This window comes from Dipodomys merriami, unplaced genomic scaffold (genome assembly GCF_024711535.1).
Source record: "Dipodomys merriami isolate MVZ:Mamm:240054 unplaced genomic scaffold, mDipMer1.0.p SCAF_11, whole genome shotgun sequence".
In the NCBI taxonomy this organism is placed as follows: Eukaryota; Metazoa; Chordata; class Mammalia; order Rodentia; family Heteromyidae; genus Dipodomys; species Dipodomys merriami.
This window is the reverse complement of record NW_027202382.1, coordinates 28,674,310-28,693,898: the sequence shown is the minus strand read 5'-3', so window position 1 is coordinate 28,693,898 and position 19,589 is coordinate 28,674,310. Positions and strand designations below refer to the sequence as shown.

Here is a 19,589-nt window from a genome sequence, read left to right as displayed (position 1 = left end):
CTTTCCTGCCCAGGCTGGCTTTGAACCGTGATCCTCAGATCTCAGCCTCCTGAGTAGCTAGGATTACAGGTATGAGCCACTGGCGCCCGGTGAGCTCACTTTTCAAAGGTAGAAAATGAAGACCAAAGATATTAAATAACTTTTTGTTCATTCACTTTTTTCCCTGAAATATCACTTTCATTTTTATCCTTCCTGCTCAAAAAAAAAAAAAGCAAACAAACTTTAATGGTTCCTCTCTTTTGCCTAACATTAAGATGCTTCAAGCAAAAACAGGAAACTTCAGTGATTTCCCGTTTCTAAGACTCTTACTTTAGCAGTGAAAAATTATAAAAATTTGGTTTATAATCTCCTTATACACACTCTCAGTTGTAAGTAGTTCTTTTCCTTGAAATTTTACTCTTCCCCATATCATACAGTCTTAAAGTCTGCTGTCCTCATCTAATTCTACTGAAATCCTACCTCTCCATCAAAATATGGCTTAAAGATTAAATCTCTCTCTATTATCATCAAAATGAAATGTAACTCTCTGAATATTTCTGGTCTATAAATAATTCTGGTCTATAAACTTTCTAAAGTCTGCTTTTGTACTGTAGACATTTTTCTTTGCATTACAATTGTTCTTTCAGTTTCCCCAGTCAGAAAGCAACTGTTCTGTTTCCTACAATGCTTAGCATAGTGTCAGGCACCAGAAAGGTCAGTGAAGTTGGCAGAAAGAAGAAATAAACCCAGGATCCCTTACCTTGGTGATGTCTGTGTGATCTTTGAGCCCGTTGGTCATGCACCAATATCGCCACACATTCAAGGCATACCGTGTGGCTTTGGTGGTGTTTGGGCTTACTGCACTGGTACACAGATCATTCAATTCATCGTTAATATTAAATACAGGAAATTTGTTGAGCTTAGTAGAATAAGCTAGAAACAAAAACAAAAGCATTAAAATGATTTTCCATTCCCTCTTTTGGAGAATTACAGCTTGGGATCATGTTAAATCACAAAGCCTACTAAAAGATATTTTCTATCAAATATATATGAATTCTCTCTATATATAATAAAGCAGAAAAAAAGGGAACGGATGCAGTAATCTTTCACTTAATCCCAATTATTTTACCACATATACTAACACAAGCATTTCAATAATAGGAGGAAAGTTAATGCTGGAAAAAGTTATATTTTAAGTTTTCACGAGAGGGAACAACACAATTAAATGGAAGATGAAGGATAAGAGGGGGAAGTACAGATGGAGGAAAGAGAAAGAGAAGGAAAAAATGACCTTAGTACAGAGAAGAGTTGTCATCTGTAATAGACAGTCTCAAAATGACTGGTGTGCCGCCATCATCAGCCTTGAGGCTAATGGTGTTAGCACGTTTGCTTAATTCTTTTCAGAAATTAATAAAGACAGATAATTTGCTCTGTATGACTTATCAACCAGTTTCCAATCAAAATGGACAGTCAAGTGACAGGGAAAGGGAGCATATTCTAAACTACCAAAAACCAAACCATTCATAGCCAGTGCTTACACTTTGGTATTTCTTTGTGCTCTGTGATCTGTTGAATCCAAACCTAATTTTACCCCAATCTTTCATGTTTGATAGAAAAGAAAAAAATAAATGTAGACCACCTCAACATGAAAACACTGCCAGCCTATACTTTAATATTCTGATAATCTCTGGAATACATACTCAAACAGAAACTGACTAGGCTTCTGAGAAATAGCAAAATAAATACTACATGTCATTTCATGATGACCTGCAAGTTACTTTCACTTTACCTGTCCATTTGTGCTCCCTCTGAGGAGTTTCTCTATACCAAATCACCAGTCTCCTATGAACGAATCCAGTAGTCTCTGCATATAGGGCTCCTACTCACATCCTGAATAATGTTTGCTTTGTCCTTGTGCTAGACAGCATACTGTCTTTTTTGTTTGTTTGTTTAGTTCCAGATTCAGTTATCTCTAATCTTTCTGCTTACTAATTCAACCTCTACAGTCTCCCCTTTAGAGTATGCTTCACAATTTCCTTAATCTTCCTGAGGACTGTGTCAGATATCTCTCTTTAATTGGTTTGTATGTCCAGAGGACAATGCCCTTGAAATACATCCTGATTCTGGGTTCACACTTTGGAACGCACATACACACATATGCTTTAATTTACCCAGAGTTCCTATTACTAGTGGAGTAAATAATGGGGGAATCATTCTCTGAAGCATCTGGGTTATGCAGACATATTTCTCTTACCCTCCTCATCCATTAACTTTGTTAACTACTATTTGGAGAACTTGCTTGATATTAATGAAAGAATTTTATATAAAACTTATTATCATACCAATCACTAATTGAATGCCTGGTATGTGCCAAGAAGCTTTACATAAATTAATTATAATCTATAGTGGAACACATAATTTTGTCTTTCATTTTTATTTTTGTCAGTCATAGGGCTTCAGTTCAGGGCCTGGGTGCTGTCCTTGAGCTTTTTTGCGCAAGGCTAGTATTCTACCACTTTGAGCCACAGTCCCACTTCCAGTTTTCTGGTGGTTAATTTGGAGATAAAGAGTTTCACCAACTTTCCTGCCCAGGCTAGTCTTGAACTACTGACCTTATAGGATTACATGTATGAGCCACTAGTGCTAGTCTTATTATGCCTATTTTATAGACAAGGAAACAACCTTATACATTTAAGTAACTTCATACATTGACTCAGGCAGTATTTAGTGAGGTCCCCTTGGTGCAAATCCCTGGGCTACTGAAGCCGTAGTGTTTGGAAAAGGCAAAGTCAGGACTTGGACTGGGGTTGACTCTGCTCTGGATACTACAACGTAGGGATCAGGTACTATAGGGTAAAATTCCCAGTTGATACAAGTTAGATATTATTATCTATTTATGCTTAAGAAAATATCTTGTTCTGGGCTGGGAAGGTGGCTCAGTGGTAGAGTGCTTGCCTTGCATGCCTGAGGCCCTGGGTTCGATTCCTCAGCACCACATAAGCAAAAAGAAAAAAGCTGGAAGTGGCGCTGTGGCTCAAGTGGTAGAGCACTAGCCTTGAGCTGAAGAGCTGAGGACAGCGCCCAGGCCCAGAGTTCAGGCCCCACGACCGGACCGCAAAAAAAAAAAAAAGAAAAAAAAGAAAAAAGAAAATATCTTGTTCTCCAAACTTTCTCAAATTAACCTTCACTTTGGACAACTAAGTCTGACTCATTCTAACAACTACTACAGTTTCACATAAGATGATTAAGTTTAATTGTAACACTAAACAACTACACAGTGTTAAATACTTTCACTTGCTTCATTTTTATCAGATACAGGGACTGTACATGAAAAATGGAAACCAAAATCCAAATCGATAGTTGTATAAAGAATGCTTATGTGCATACACAAAGAGAAAGGAATTGTGTGAAAACAACTATATTGTTCTTTCATGGTTAGAATTCATATTAAATTACATTTACGTATTAACACACGGCTTGAAAAAATCTTGGCAGTAGAAATTGCCAAGATATGCTGTTGAGGAAACTTTTAGGAGATTATATTGCTGGAGAAATACACTGACTAAAGGAAAAAGGGGGACTATTAAGGAAAAACTTGAGAGTGCTTCCAAGATAGGAAGAGCTGGGAGTGGGAATGGACCACACGATATGGTGTAGTCTAAGGACTGCCTGATATGACCTTACAACATTTTCCACTAGCACAGATGGTAGCACACAGTTGTGTGACGTGAGGAGAATCTGCTGCAGAAGCTAAGTCTAAGGTCACAGAGCAAAGTGAGTATTGCCCCAGGTAACTCAAATGGACCCCCAGGACAAAAGAAAAGCAACAAAGAATACCCTGAATGCACATGTATCTCACATAACACTTTTTTTCCTTCTATCTACAACTGAGTTCTCCATATCCCAGCTTGCATCCAGTGAGTGCCTTGAAATCAAACCTCTTTATGGACACTTCTTCAGTGACTGATGAAGGCTGGGTGAAGCTCACCTGAACAGTACTGTGGTCAACTATTACCTGCAGAAGTAGGCTCAGCCCAAATGTCTCAAATAAGAACTTCTAATAATATTTAATGAAATTCCCAACAGCTACCAACAATAATAATCTAGACCTCAATTTTAAAGGGTGAGCACACAAATTAATATGACCTGGAAGTTAGGGAAAATCAAAGGCATGAAAGTCACAAGCCTTATACTATATTCCTTATACACATCTCCCTACCACTATTAGTTCATTCAGGAAATAAACAAAAAATCACAAACATTATTAGAATGATACAAGAGCAGAATTCATCTTTTAAAAAAGAGCAGACATCAGTGTAAAGGAAGAAATAGGAAAAAAAGATATTGGAAAACTTAAATATGCATATAAAATATAAATACATAAGCAAAAGTATATATTTACATATAATGAATAATTTACTTCTGAAGAAAGGGGGAAAATCTATGGGATTACATTTCAAACTGAATGACAACAAACATATCAATGATCTAAGATGCTGTTAATTGTATCTCTAAACAAAAGATAATAGCATTAAATAGATTTGAGAAGTATGGTTGAATATCACCAAGATTACGACAAAAAAAAACAACAAACATAAGTATACTCAGAAAGTAGGAGAAAGGAAATAATAACAAAAGTCAGTGAACAGGAAAGACATATATAAATTTTTAGAAAAGTAATGCTATGTGAAATTTTAAAAAGATGAAATTTGAAAACTGTAAAGAGGGCTGGGAAGGTGGTTCAGTGGTAGAGCGCTTGCCTTGCATGCATGAGGCCCTGGGTTCGATTCCCCAGCACCACATAAGCAAAAAGAAAAAAAAAAGCTGGAAGTGGCGCTGTGGCTCAAGTGGTAGAGTGGTAGCCTTGAGCTGAAAAGCTGAGGGACAGTGCCCATGCCCAGAGTTCAGGCCCCACAACCGGACCAAAAAAAAAAAAAAAAGAAAACTGTAAAGATTAAAAAAGAAAAGTAGCCGGGCACTGGTGGCTCATGCCTGTAATCCTAGCTACTCAGGATGCAAAGACCTGAGGTTCTCGGTTCAAAGCCATCCCAGGCAGAAAAGTCTGAGATTCCTATCTGCAATAAACTACTCAGAAAAAGCCAGAAGTGGCGCTGTGGCTTAAGTGGTAGAGCATTAGCCTTGAGCACAAAGAATCTCAGGGATAGTGTCCAGGCCCTGACTTCAAGCCCCAGGACTGGCAAAAAAAAAAAAAAAGGGAAATATATAAAAATGAAAGGAGGAGCCGGGCACTGGTGGCTCACGCCTGTAATCCTAGCTACTCAGGAGGCTGAGATCTGAGGATCACGGTTCAAAGCCAGCCCGGGCAAGAAAGACCATGAGACTCCCATCTCCAATAAACCACCAGAAACCGGAAGTGGCGCTGTAGCTCAAGTGGTAGAGCACTCGCCTTGAGCTGAAGAGCTGAGGGACAGCGCCCAGGCCCAGAGTTCAAGCCCCACGACCGACAAAAAAAAAAAAAAAAAAAAAAAAAAATGAAAGGAGGATTATCACTACAGATCGTACAGATAGCTTAAGACATCGCATAAGATATTATGAATATCTTGATGCCAATAAATCTGAAAATTTGGATGAAATGTACAAATATCTAGAAAGTTCAAAGCTTTAACAAATAAAAATATAAAATTTGAATAGTTCTTTATAAATAAAAGAAACAGTACAATTAAAAAGCCCATCAAAAAACCAAAAGATGCAAATGGATTTCATCAGTAAATTTTTTTAGCATTTAAGAAAAATAATGTCAAATCTATAAGACTCTGCTAGTTAAAAAAAGTGATAACATAACTTTCTCATAAAATTACAAGAACTAGTGGGATGCTGTTGGCTCATGCCTTTAACTTAGGTTACTTAGGAGGCTGAGATCTGAGAATTGTGGTTCAAAGCCACACCCAGCAGGAAAGGCTGTTGAGACTCTTGTCTCCAATTAACCACCAGAAAACCAGAAGTGCAGCTATGGCTCAAAGTGGCAGAGGACTAGCCTTGAGCACAAAAGCTCAGGGACAGTGCCAAGCCCTGAGTTCAAACCCCAGGTCTGGTACACACACACATATATACACACACTACAAGAATGAAATACAATTACAAAAATCATTACAACAGTAAGAGAAAACTGAATCCCTACCTTATAAACAATAACAAAAATGTAAATGACCTGTGAACTAAATTTGACTGGCAAAATAAAACTTAAAAGGATTAGAAGAGATCACAAATATTTTTAAATGGCATTAAAATCACTACTACATAAATAAAACATTGATAAATTCAGTTTCATTAAAATGCAAAGCATGAGCCAGGCACTGGTTGCTCATGCCTGTAATCCTAGCTACTTAGGATGCTGAGATCTGAGGATCACAGTTCAAAGCCAACTCGTGCAGGAAAAGTCTGTGAGACTCTTATGTCTAATAAACCACTCAGAAACACAGAAGTGGTATTGTGGCTCACGTGGTAGAGCACTAGCCTTGAGCTGAAGAGCTGAGGGACAGCACCCAGGCCGAGTTCAAGCCCCACGACTGACAAAAAAAAAAAAAAAAAAAGCATGTATTTCTATTAAAAAACAAAACTAAAAACTCAAGAGCTGGGTGTTGGTGGCTCATGCCTGTAATCCTATCTACTCAGAGATTGAGACCTGAGGATCATGGTTTGAAGCCAGCTGTGGCGGGAAAGTCGACTTTTTTTTTTTTTTTGGTTGTTTGAGGACTTGAACTCAGGGCCTGGGCTCTCTTCCTGAGCTTTTGTGCTAGTGCTCTACCACTGTGAGCCACAGTGTCATTTCCAGTTTTCTGGTGGCTAATTAGAGATGAGTCACAGATTTTTTTCTTGCTCAGTCTGTCTTCGAACTATGATCCTTAGATCCCATCCTCTTGAGTAGCTAGGATTACAGGCATGAACAACCAGTGCCCAGATTCTGTGAGACTCCTCTCCAATTAACCAACTGAAAACCTGAAGTGGAGCTGTGGCTCAAAGTGGTGCCTTGCCCAAAAAAGCACAGGGACAGCACCCAGGCTCTGAGTTCAAGCCCTATGACCAAGCAACAACAACAAAAACAAGGCATCAAGAAGTAAAAAGGCAAGCTAGGTTCATAAAAATGAATTACACAAGCAATTTAAAACTACAAAATTACTTGAGTATAAAGGTTAGTGTAGTGGTTGTCTTAGAGATATAACAACAGGGAAAGCACATGGGGAAAGCTTCTGGGGTTCAGATAATTCTGTCTTACCTTAGGTGGTAATATAGCAATATGTTTGCTTTATGAACATTAACAAAGCTATACTTTCAATGACTGTTCATTATCCAGTACAATTCAGTAAGAAAACTTGCCTCAAAACCATTAAAATTATATTTTTTCCCAATAAGAATTATAATACCATGTACCTAGAGATATTCAAGAAGTTCTAAATTCAATATAATTTTAGTTTACTCCCTTTTGTTGTTACTTATCAGGCAGGTTCAAAGTTTAAAGGAGTCTATGTATTAAAAAGATGATTATAAAACTAATAATTAAGATTTTTCTCCTAAAAGATACGAAAATGTATCCTAAGACTAATAGTTTAAACTACAGATTACTGGTAAAGAAACAGGCCAATCAGTGCTACATCAGAGAGCTTGGTTATGTAAATATGCAAATTGAGTATATAATCAAGACTAATTCAAACTGTTGGGGAAAGGACAGGCTCTTCATTGGTTTGAACCAATACACTGGAAAAGCAACAACAAAAGCAAATTTAGGTTTCTATTTCCTAAGTCCTCTATCCTCAATTTCTAAATGGCTTAAAAAATTGTTTCTATAAAGATAATGATTTTTCATGACTTTGGGAGTGAGGAAAGGCCTTTCTCAGCATGACACAGTCTAGAAGCTATAAGAAATAGATGAACAGATGAGATAACTTAAACATTAAAAAATTTCTGCATTGAAGATTTTATTTATTTATTTTTTTTGGGTCCGGTCATGGGGCCTGAACTCTGGGCCTGGGCGCTGTCCCTCAGCTCTTCAGCTCAAGGCTAGTGCTCTACCACTTAAGCCACAGCGCCACTTCTGGTTTTTTTCTTTTTGCTTATGTGGTGCTGAGGAATCAAACCCAGGGCCTCTGGCATGCAAGGCAAGTGCTCTACCACTGAGCCACCTTCCCAGCCCCCCCTGCATTGAAGATTTTAAAGTCAATATACAGAACTAGATAAAATACTTAGAAAACATAATGAAAAAGGACTTATGAAAAGCTTCTACAAATCAATGAAGAAAAGATGATTATCTCAGGAAATGATAAGCAATTATTCACAAAAGAAATATAAGTAATGAAACACATTAATAAGCCAGACATTACAATTAAAATTAAATCTATGTATTATGTATCAGACTAGCAAAAATAGTTTAAAAAAAGAAAGAAAGAAAAAAAAGAGGTCTGACACATCTAAGTGATGTCCACACCAGCCCAACATTTTTTTTTTTTTTAGTGCTGTTCTTGGGGCTTGAACTCAGTGCGTCTTCCAGCTTTTTTCTTTTTGCTTATGTGGTGCTGAGGAATCAAACCCAGGGCCTCATGCATGCAAGGCAAGCGCTCTACCATTGAGCCACCTTCCCAGCCCCGTCCCTTAGCTTTTATGCTCAATGGTAGCACTATACTATATGAGTGATAGCTATACTTCTGACTTTTTTGGTGGGCAAGTATTAGCTAAATGAAAAAATACATAAGTATACAAAAATAAAGATGCCCACCAAAAATCCATTAGTAATGACTGATTACACAAATTTTTATGCATTATTACAAATTATGCTACTCTTCTACATGTTAACATGAAAATAAGTTCACAGTATATATGTAGGTTAAAAAAGAAAACTCATTCTAAGAAAATAGCACATGATTACATTTCTTATGAGAAAAATAAGATTCAAACCATCTATTTATGACTATATTTCTAAATATCACCTTAGCTTCATGAGACTTTCAGTTTTACAGTAAGGATGAACATTTTATATTTGAATGATATTTAAAAAATCACTAGGACTTTGGCTATGGAAAAAAAAAATCAAATGTTCTTATAATTTGGCCTAAAATTCCCTCTTCTGGGAATTTATCATACGAATTTCATTAGCGATTATAAAAGAAATGTATGTGCAAAGAGTTTTTTTTTAACAGTAAACTTTTTGGTGGGGGCAGCCCTGGGGTTTGAACTCAGGACCTGGGCACTGTTCCCGAGCATTTGTGCTTAAGACAAGCACTCTACTGGTAACTTGAGCCACAGCTCCATTTTTGGCTTTCTTGTTGGTTAACTGGAAATAAGAATTTCATGGACTGGCTGGGAAGGTGGCTCAGTCGTAGAGCGCTTGCCTTGCATGCATGAGGCCTTGGGTTCGATTCCTCAGCACCACATAAACAGAAAAGGCTGGAAGTGGCACTGTGGTACAAGTGGTATAGCACTAGCCTTGAGATGAAGAGCTGAGGAACAGCGCCTTGACCCAAAGTTCAAGCCCCACAACTGACCAAAAAAAAAAATTTTAAGTAAGAACTGTAAACAAATTCAATCCATCAAAAGTAAAATAGGTCTTGGCACATTTGTGCAATGGAATATTATGTAGCAACAACCCATTTTCAAATACTAGAGATCACTTACAACTGTACAAGATATAATTTAATGAGGGCTGGGAAGGTGGCTCAGTGGTAGAGCACTTGCCTTGCATGCCTGAGGCCCTGGGTTTGATTCCTCAGCACCACATAAGCAAAAAGAAAAAAACCGGAAGTGGCACTGTGGCCCAAGTGGTAGAGTGCTAGCCTTGAGCTGAAGAGCTGAGGGACAGCGCCCAGGCCCAGAGTTCAGGCCCCACGACCAGACCCCCCCCCAAAAAAAAAGATGTAATTTAATGACAATTTTTGAATATTATTTATGGGTGGAGAAACTCCAAAATAAAACACCAAAATGTTAAAAGTTCTAATCTAGAGCTAGGCAGTGGTGGCTCACACTCATAATTTTATCTACTCAGGAGGCTGAGATCTGAGGATCACAGTTGTTTTCCACAAAATTCAGTTTACTTTTTAAATTATTTTTTGAGATGATAAATCAATAACATTAAGTATTTTATATATATTTATTTTAACTCCCCAAATCTTCATGATGAATAACTTTAAAATAAAACTTTAGAATAAACATTTTCTGACTTGTAGGTAAATACTCCTCAAGTTGAACTGTCATATTCTTTTCTTAGCAAAGAAGTAAAATCAACCACATTTTTATTTATTTTTTGCCAGTCCTGGGACTTGAACTCAGGGCCTGGGCACTGTCCCTGAGCTGCTTTGGTTCACTCTACCACTTGAGCCACAGTACCAATTCCAGCTTTCTGTGCATATGTGGTACTGTGGAATCAAACCCAGGGCTTCATGCATGCTAGGTAAGCACTCTACCACTAAGCCATATTCCCTGCCACCAATCACATTTTTTTTTTTTTTTTGCCAGTACTGGGGCTTAAACTCAGGGCCTGGGTACTGGCCCAAAGCTTCTTTGTGCTCAAGGCTAGTACTCTACCACTTGAGCCACAGCACCGATTCCGGTTTTTTCTATTTATGAGGAATTGAACCCAGGGCTTCACGAATGTTAAACAAGCATTCTACAACTAAGTCACATTCCCAGCCCCACATTTTAAATGTATAACTTGCAAGTGTGTTTAATGATGAGTTCTTTACTAAAAATATAGTAATTCTTCTGCATTTTCAATACAACATAAATTACTTTTATAAAACAACAAATTGCCTAAAGTTAGCCAACCTAGCCACAATTGAGGAGCTATTCCTATTCTGCTTGAAGAACAATGCCCTACATGCCAAAAGCAAGATGACACATGGAAAATTGTATCTGAATAAAGAGATGTTTTTTCTAAAAGTAAGTCTACTATCTAACATCTCCTTAGTTTGGCATAACTTTGTACCTACTTTAAAAAGCATCTGACAAGAATACTGGAGATGAAGAAAAAATAGCCAGCAGAGCTCTACAGAGAAAAAGACAAGATACCCAGTTTACTATGTATGACAGTGATTTCTGCTCCATAAACAGAGTTTTCGGCCTGGGGCTCTAAGAAGCCTAAATCAGCCATCAATTCTTAACAGCTGCAAGACTCTACATGAGCACAAATGCTTACTTCTCCCCCTCATCAGAGGCTGGAAGTATCCCTGTACCTGTGTGGCTCAGTACAATAACTATATACTGGGATTACTCAAAAGTCCAGGTGAATAGATTTTTTTTCTTTCATAATGTGGTTCAATTTGTCTTATAAATAGCTTATTGGAGTTACAAAAATCAGCCAGATTTACAGAAAACAATTTATTAAGTGAACAAAGACTGGTCATCATACTCAAATACAGACAAAATACTGTGACTAAAGCATGCACTCAATTTAGAGACATTATTGACACACATTAGCTGATTTTATTGGACTGCTTTTCTTATTTCCATAAATGGTAGGTGTACCAACAAATATTAAGAACAATAATTACAGTACATCAGAGGCAAACGTTATACATACAATGGAATAGACTACTGGGACACAAAACTAGAACTTTATTTAGAATACAAGCACACAGACAAATATGAAGCAAAAACAATGAGCTGATACAAATGAACACATCTTAGTGTAAAAGATCAGTGAGAAGCAAAAAAAAAAAAAAAGAAAAAGAAAAAGAAAACAGTACTATATACTTTTATTAACAACAACAACAAAAGGTTCATATTGTTACAAGTGTCAACTGGCAGAGGGTTAGCTGACCAAGAGCACCAAAGCCACATGTCTTAATATATTAACAATATTTCCCTCCAGTTCAATTCACCTTTCTCCTCTTCCTTTCACAATGTAGCAGCTTAAAAAGTTTTCAATATGATTTCAGTGAAACTGACACATAAGTGCTTTCTTCCACACAACCCAGTTAGAGGCCAAGAGATCAGAAAATACACAGAAAAAAGACATTCCATCAAATTAGGGAAAAGCAAATGTACCCTCAAAGAACAGTACAGTACATACAGTACAAGCTATCTTTCTCATAGGTTTTTCTAAATATTAACTGTGGTTATTATATATTTCTAAACATATGTCTGCTCTTAAAATGATAAACCTGTCTTTTTGTTCCCAACTAACTTCTAAGTGAAAGTTAAAAGGAACTTTAAACATATTGGTGAATGCAGCATTTATTTTGCAAAACCATGCAGCGCCTTCATTTTAACAGAGATGAATCACAGAGTGATTCTGTTAAATTAGAAGAAATTCATCCACAGTAGGCCCCAGTGGCTTATGCCTATAAATCCTAACTACTCAGGAGATTGAGATCTGAGAATCACAGTTTGAAACCAGCTAGGGCAGACAAATCCTCAATTCTTATCTCCAGTTACCAGTAAAAATCAGAAGTAGAATTGTGGCTCAAGTGGTAGAGCACGAGCTGTGAACACAAAAAGTCAAGTGAGGGCAAGAGGCCCTGAGTTTAAACCTAGGTATTGGCATGTATGTTAGCATGCATATGCGTACACATGTGCACAGGTGCGTGTGCACACACACACACACACACACACAATTAAGTATCCACTTTCTCACTAGCTTTCAGGCAATGGCATTATAGTTCTATTTTCATTATAATTAAAATTATAATTTCATTATAATTAAAATGTACAAACTGTTACTTACTCCATTACTCATCAGGAGGCTATTCTGGAAAAACTGTCTTTAACAGTGAGAATGTTTAGTCGTGAAGTGGGGCAGGGGAGATGGAAACGCTATAAATTAGAAACCTAATAAATATATATATATGTATTTTGATAAAAATTGCCTTAGGCATAAAGGCCTCAGGATAAAGAGATATACAAAATATAGAGAAGACTCAAAGGAGGGAGAAAATCCAAGAGCAAGATTTAAACACATGTGCCTGTTGCTATCTACAAGAAACTGGTACTCATCAGGCTATATTATGTCACAATCTTTGGTGTCCAAAATATAAAAGAAATTCTTGATAAAGGCTTTGCTTGCAAACTTTTATGCAGCAATCAACAAATGCTTTTGTGTGACCCTGGAGGCCAATAGACAAAGGCAACCCTTCTTTAAATCATACATAATTGAATTTCTTTTTATTGCTTTATCACCTCATCGATGGGTAAATGTTTAAAGCATATTCTGGAGGAAAAGCTCATAGTTAAAATATGCCTTTCTTTTAAGCAAAGAAATGTGTGTGTGGGCTTGATGAATTAATTTCATATTCTTAGAATTAAATCAGTAATTTCAGCAGCAATGTATCCAAATAGAGTGAGAGCTGTCGCTATGTCTCTGACAGTCATACAAAGCCTCTATATAATTCAGAAGATCACCCCTTCATTAAAGGACCCTTGTAATTATAATCCCACTGAACTGATAGAAAACCTTGCACTAAGTGAGGCATTTTGGAATGGTGCTATAGCAGCCTTCTTGGGTAATGTTGTCCAAAAAGAAATGTACTCATTACCTGACTTATGTAATTGTAACCACTTCATATATCACCTTTATAGTAACAATAAAAAGTTAAAAAATCCCCCCCCCAGGAAGTAGCCTTAGTATTTTGATAGTTTTCCCTTATTTTTAATAAGTAAAATGATATTTCTCCCATGTTGAACTTTAACAGTGGAGTTTATCTGTTAAAACAAATTTGTGCCTGCTCTCATAGTTTAGAGCTGTTCAGGCCCACAATGAAAACTACCAGGATTTGTACCAAACAGGTGGCCAATAAGCAACCCAGGAAGTCTATACAGATATAGAATGCAAAAATCAGTGGTCTCTCAAAAGCAGACTGTGATCACTAAATATTCTTGTTAACTACAACTCAAAACAACAAGCCATGATAGCCAACTAAATTAATCTATGTATCCCACAGTTATTTGTTACCCACTTCAACCTAAACTGATCTAGTTAGATATGGGAAAATTATGATGCCCCCCTCCCTGGCCATTCTAGTGGGTTTTTCTTTTCTTTTCTTTTTCCAGAGCTGAGGACTGAACTCAAGGTATTGCACTTGCCAGGCAAGTGTTCTTCCACTGAGCTAAATCCCCAACTCCTCTAGTGGGTTTTTCTGTAAGGTGCACAAGTGTCTAAAAGAAGAAAAAAGGAGCAAAGATAGAAGGGATAGGAGTACCGGAAGAGTTCAGACTTTGCACTGTCTTTCTCTTTTTACAAAGAATTAGCAAAGTTGGAAAAAAAAGCTGACCTAGTCTGGAATGACACAGATAAATCAAGACATTCAAGTTTGGCACCACTTGACAACTACAATATTTCCTTCTGTAGAAGCCATTAAGTGCTGGCTCAAAATATTAAACAACAAAGTACATATTTTCTCAAGTCCCACATACAAATGTTGACTGGCACAGCCTTGAAGCACCATTCTCCAGCTTAACTGCAATAAGTGACAGCAGCAATGGTTGACAATTCCACATGAATACCACACAGATATGAAAGAGCACCTAGAACATGCAAAATATAAAAAATTACATCACTGAACACTATATAATGCATAGAAATTGTAATGGTTTTTGGCTTTATATGCTTTATAAAACAGAAGTTCTTCCATTAAAAATGCTATTTAAAAAGTTGGAATAGTGTAGATATTGTAGATTATAGATAGAAAAGTTCAGTTAGATAAGGTTAATCTACGTAGATTAATAATAAATGTGGATCTGGTACTTTATTCAATATAAATAATCAATTATAAATTAACTTGTAGTGACACTATGAAGGTTTCTGATTTATAAAATGTAAGGATTTTAGAAAATAAGCAGGCATAAAAATCACTAAAATACTATATGCACAATTACTGTTAAGATTCTATATTGCTGATGTCTTCCTGATTCTACTTACTATAAACAAATAAATTGTGCCAAAGCATTTTCAAAGCTCTTGGAATGAATGCATAAAGGTAAAATGCTTTCTAATTCCAGTGTAATACAAAACAAATGTTAGAAGTGTAGCCAAATTCATTGCTGCACAAAAGACTAATAATTACATTTTACATTGTACCTTTTCTTGATATTCTTCCATTTTTCTCAAATATGATCTAGTAAATATAATTTAAAAACTAAAAATCTGTGAAATTTATATTTGTGCTTGATTTTTTTCAGAAAAAAAGCAAGACAGAATGAGAAATATTTATTTCTGCATCTTTGCTTTGAATTTCCTTTGTTTGTTACCCTTGCTTCTTTACTAGTTCTAAATCAATATACTCAAGAAACATCCAATTTTTCTTGACAGAAATTTGATTCTCTTGACAGAGGATGTCTAAGTCTTGAAGTATGATGTTAAAAAATGTACTGCAGATTTAAAGAATATATTGCAGACTGACCTCAAATCATTAATATAGCTATGTAAATATACACATTAATTCACATTATAATGTAAATAGAAATTTACTTTTTACTTCATAATCTATAATTGGAATTCAAATATTTTATGATGAGTTTGTTTCACAATCATAATTGAGAACTAAATATAAATGGTTGAGAGAGATCCATTAAAACAATTGTTTGGAAATTATCCTAGTAAGTTTCATAAGAAGTTGCTAAAAATCAAGATATGACATTATAAAATGAAAATTGAAATTTCACATTCAAAACCAGCTTATTTGCAAAGTGGCAGCTTGAATCTACTCAAGTGAAAAATTGAGGGTTTAGAAAACAATTAAAATTTACAAAGAATAAAAAGAGATACTCTTTTATATGCTTTTCTAACTCAGAGTTCCAGAGTTGTTTTTCCTCCCTAAATTTTATAGATCTTTAATTTAAATAGTAACATAACACCAAGAGTGCTAGCATGCTCATCCTGCAGTAACTCTAACAAGGTGTGAGCACCTGGGCATTCAGCCCAGCTTAGAGGCTGTTTATTCTTTTGGAAAAGAAGACTGAGGTCAATGAGATGTTTTCAGTTTTACTTTCCAGTCAGCATACCTAAAGGATGCATTATTGATATAAGAGCAGCTCATTTGGTCTAGAGTGTCACAGAAGGAAGGGACACATGGAAAAAATTCCCAGGGAATGTGTGTTTGAAGATTTTTCCCCCATTCTTGTCTCCTTTTCCTTCCCTTGCTCTCTGGAGGGACAGCATGGTTCACCTATTCTTTTCAGCATTGGAAAACTGTAAGACTTCTTAGGTCTTTCCAGGGCTAGCCAATATAATAATTCATCATAGACAATGGGTTTCTTTTACTACTCAGACTTAAGTAATACTATGATTAGAATTTAACATTCATTGTTTGCATAAAACTCAATTTCACATATTAAAATGTTATCTTAAAAGTAGTACAATCTTTAGAAAATCAGTTCTTTCACTCAGTTTTGGCAGGCCTAACTGATCAATTTCCTTTTCTTTTTTTATGGGTGGGTGTCAATTTTCAAATAGGATCATAAACACATCTGAGTATCTTTCTTTTTAATGCTTAGAAAAAAGAAATCAGCCCAACTACTCAGGAAGGCAAAATTGAGAGACTCTTAGTTTGAGACCAGACTAAAGTACACAAGATTGCATCTCAATAGGAAAGGCTGGATGTAATGACCAAAGCCAGACTCTGTCTCAATAATCAAAAGTAAACTAGGTTGGAGGTGTTATTCAAGTGGCAGAGTGACTGACTTGCTATTAAACCCACAGCAGTTCAAAATCTAGTACCACTAAACAGAAAAATGAAATTACTGTTGTGTGTGATTTGCTATTATCCTCAACCCCCTTTCTTTGCTCTATCTCTAGAAATGAACCAGCCATGTATCTCTTTATCCCAGTTCTATTTGATAAGTAAGGTTCTCTGAAAATTTTATTCTAGCTCTATAACTCTGCCTTAAGAAAATCTATACACATCTCAGGCAGTGCCAAGTAGGAAGGCAAAGCAACATTTGAATATCATGCATTAGGGGAAAAATAAAAAATATTGAGAATGGATGCCCTTGCTAATGGTCTGTTTGTACTGTGTCATATGGTAGACCCATAAATCTTGAATAAGAATTCTATTTAGGAAAAATTTACCAAATTGCTAATTTTGCAATATTTATACCTACTATGATATTTATACTGTGTTGGAGATTGAACTTGTGCATGCTAAGCACATACTCTATCTCTAAACTATACCCTCAGCCCCTAAAACTCCACTTCAATGACTGAAAAAATTACCTTAGTGCAATAAATTATTATTTACTCCTCTTTTTTTTTACTTTCGGCTTGGAAATTTATTTTCTTCATTATACAACATAGTTTTAGTTTATAGACATAATGTAGTAAAACTGTATTTTTGCTAGGGAAATAAGGATAAAAATATAGCTTTACTTTCATATAGAAAATTAATAAAAAGTAAGGGGATTAAAATCAGAAGTGTTATCTCATATTAAACTGTGGAGAAAATCAACCTACAAGAAAATACTAATGATTTCAGTCTATTTCTAATTCTAGAAATCATATGACAGTATTCTCTCCCACCCTAACCTTTCTACTGTAGCAATCATAATTATTCTAAAACAAACATCAATAACCAAATACCTCAGTTGAGAATCTACTGGCACCAAATTTGTAGACAAGACCAAACTCCTTGGAAGACTGGCAACCAGTATTTCCTATCTGGTCAATAGCAGTATCTGCCTATAATATTGGAGGTAGAGAGGCTTTCCCTCTGCCTATAACTTCCTTGTCTAAAATTAACAAGGAGCTCTCTTGAAACTGGGTTTTTGGCCTTACTTGTGGTAAAAACAAACAAACAAACCAACCAAGTAATAATCAAGCATCTCATCCTTTGTGCACGTGTGCTCACACACACACACTCAGCTATCACCAGGACAAAGTGTTCAATGAAGAATGACACAAACGTCTGCTCTCTGAGAGCTAGTGGCCAGGGGGAAGTAGACTTTGCTCATTGTTTTGTCTCAAAATAAGTACAGTTACAAGGCCTAAATAATGCTTTGCTAACATGCCAAAATATGGAGTCAAATGAATAGTAATGATTTTATTATACTGTGGACTGTGTTTACAATTTACCACCAGGGTTTACTAGAGAAGCACAAACTAAGCAGGAAATGATAGAACTTAATGAGATCTGGATCCAGTTTCAGAAACTATGGTCTTATGGATTAACTGTGACATAGTTCACTCCCTTTACTTCTCATTTCCTCATTTGCAAAAGAGAACTAATACTTATTTAAAGGGATTATTATGAGAACTAAGACAACAACATAGAAGCACCTGGCACAACAACACATTATAAGCACTCAACAAATGACAGACACTGATGACACATCTCTACATTCTTAGGCATGTGTGTACTTATGTGAACACAATGGATGCTACAGAAATGGCTTTACCTTTTTCTGATTTTTAAAACAGACTCTAAGAAAGATACTGCACAAAATGCTCAAACAGTAGTATGTACTCCACAGAAAATCAACATATTCAATGAAGAACTAACAGATTGTAGGAACACAAAGTTTGGAAGACAATGCAAAATGGTATTGGCAGAGAACTTTTTCCTAGGCTCTCAAAAATACAACTTTCATTATAGTGTCTTACATTTTGAGTGCTGGAACTGTTTTTGCCTTAAAAAAAAAGTTTGAGAGCAGGAACTATCTGTACCTCTCCCTAGGTCTGGATCCTAGTTGCTCAATAAATAAAGCCAATGATTCCAGATGCTAAGCTATGACTGAAAACCAGAGACCTAATCTATGCAGAAAAAACTTGAGACCATTTTTTTCTAAATCAGGCAATGATTTAACTTAAGGCAAATGAATTAACATAGGGAAATGTTAAGATAGGAAAAAGTTATAAAATAAGCATTTTAGTAGTTATATGCATTTATGAAACAGCCAACCCATCCTAAGAACACTGACCAAGAATCAGAATCTTAAAACTAAGCTATCTTTGATAAATACCCTAAATATCTCTAACTTTTCCAAATATCATGGTTATAGTTTATGTTTTAAAAAATTACATCTATGGTTTCTAATATATTCACATGAATATTGAAATAAAATTGAATTATGCAAGTGTATCATCCAACTTCTGACAGATGAGTTCAGTGTCTCAGCTTTAGACAATGAAAAACTTCCATAGTCATATGAAGGGTACCGGAGAACTTATTATATTATTGGCCTTAAGGTGTAAACTCTGTAAATATGGTTTTACTGTTTCTGTACAAACTACACAATGGCCTGAGAAGGCAGCACATTCAGTTGTAGTCAACACCTGCTTTAGACGATTACATTTTTACTAAAGCGCAGATATGATTTTTGGCATCTACCTCTGTCACAGTGTTTAGTGATTTTAAGTTAAAATTCATTTGGCAATGGTATATTCTATGTATTGTTTAGATCAGAACACAAAATTTAGAGGTAGCTGCAGATTTTTCATAATTTAATTATCTCAAAAAGTTACTATAATTTGACTGTGCCTCTAATAAGCCACTCTTCAGAAGTTTTTTGAATCTACATGTTCCTATTTGGTTCGAGTTACCACAACAAAATATAAATAAGTAACTTTAATTATATCTGTGTAAATGAAAATGCAGCATAAGTAAGCAGGACAATTTTCATTTCAGTATATCAAAAACCACAGAGATTTGAGTTTTCTAGTTCTGCTTCCAGTGCAT

The 19,589-nt window shown here is 35.9% G+C and overlaps 1 protein-coding gene across 1 annotated transcript in view; it reads right to left on the bottom strand.

Moving 5' to 3' along the window:
• Kiaa1958 (KIAA1958 ortholog) overlaps positions 1 to 19,589 on the bottom strand; it is a 135,970-nt gene that overhangs the window by 15,663 nt on the left and 100,718 nt on the right. Inside the window, exon 3 of the mRNA XM_070011782.1 lies at positions 740 to 912. Within this exon, the coding sequence (XP_069867883.1) occupies positions 740 to 912 (173 nt within the window). The remainder of the gene's footprint in view (positions 1 to 739; positions 913 to 19,589) is intronic.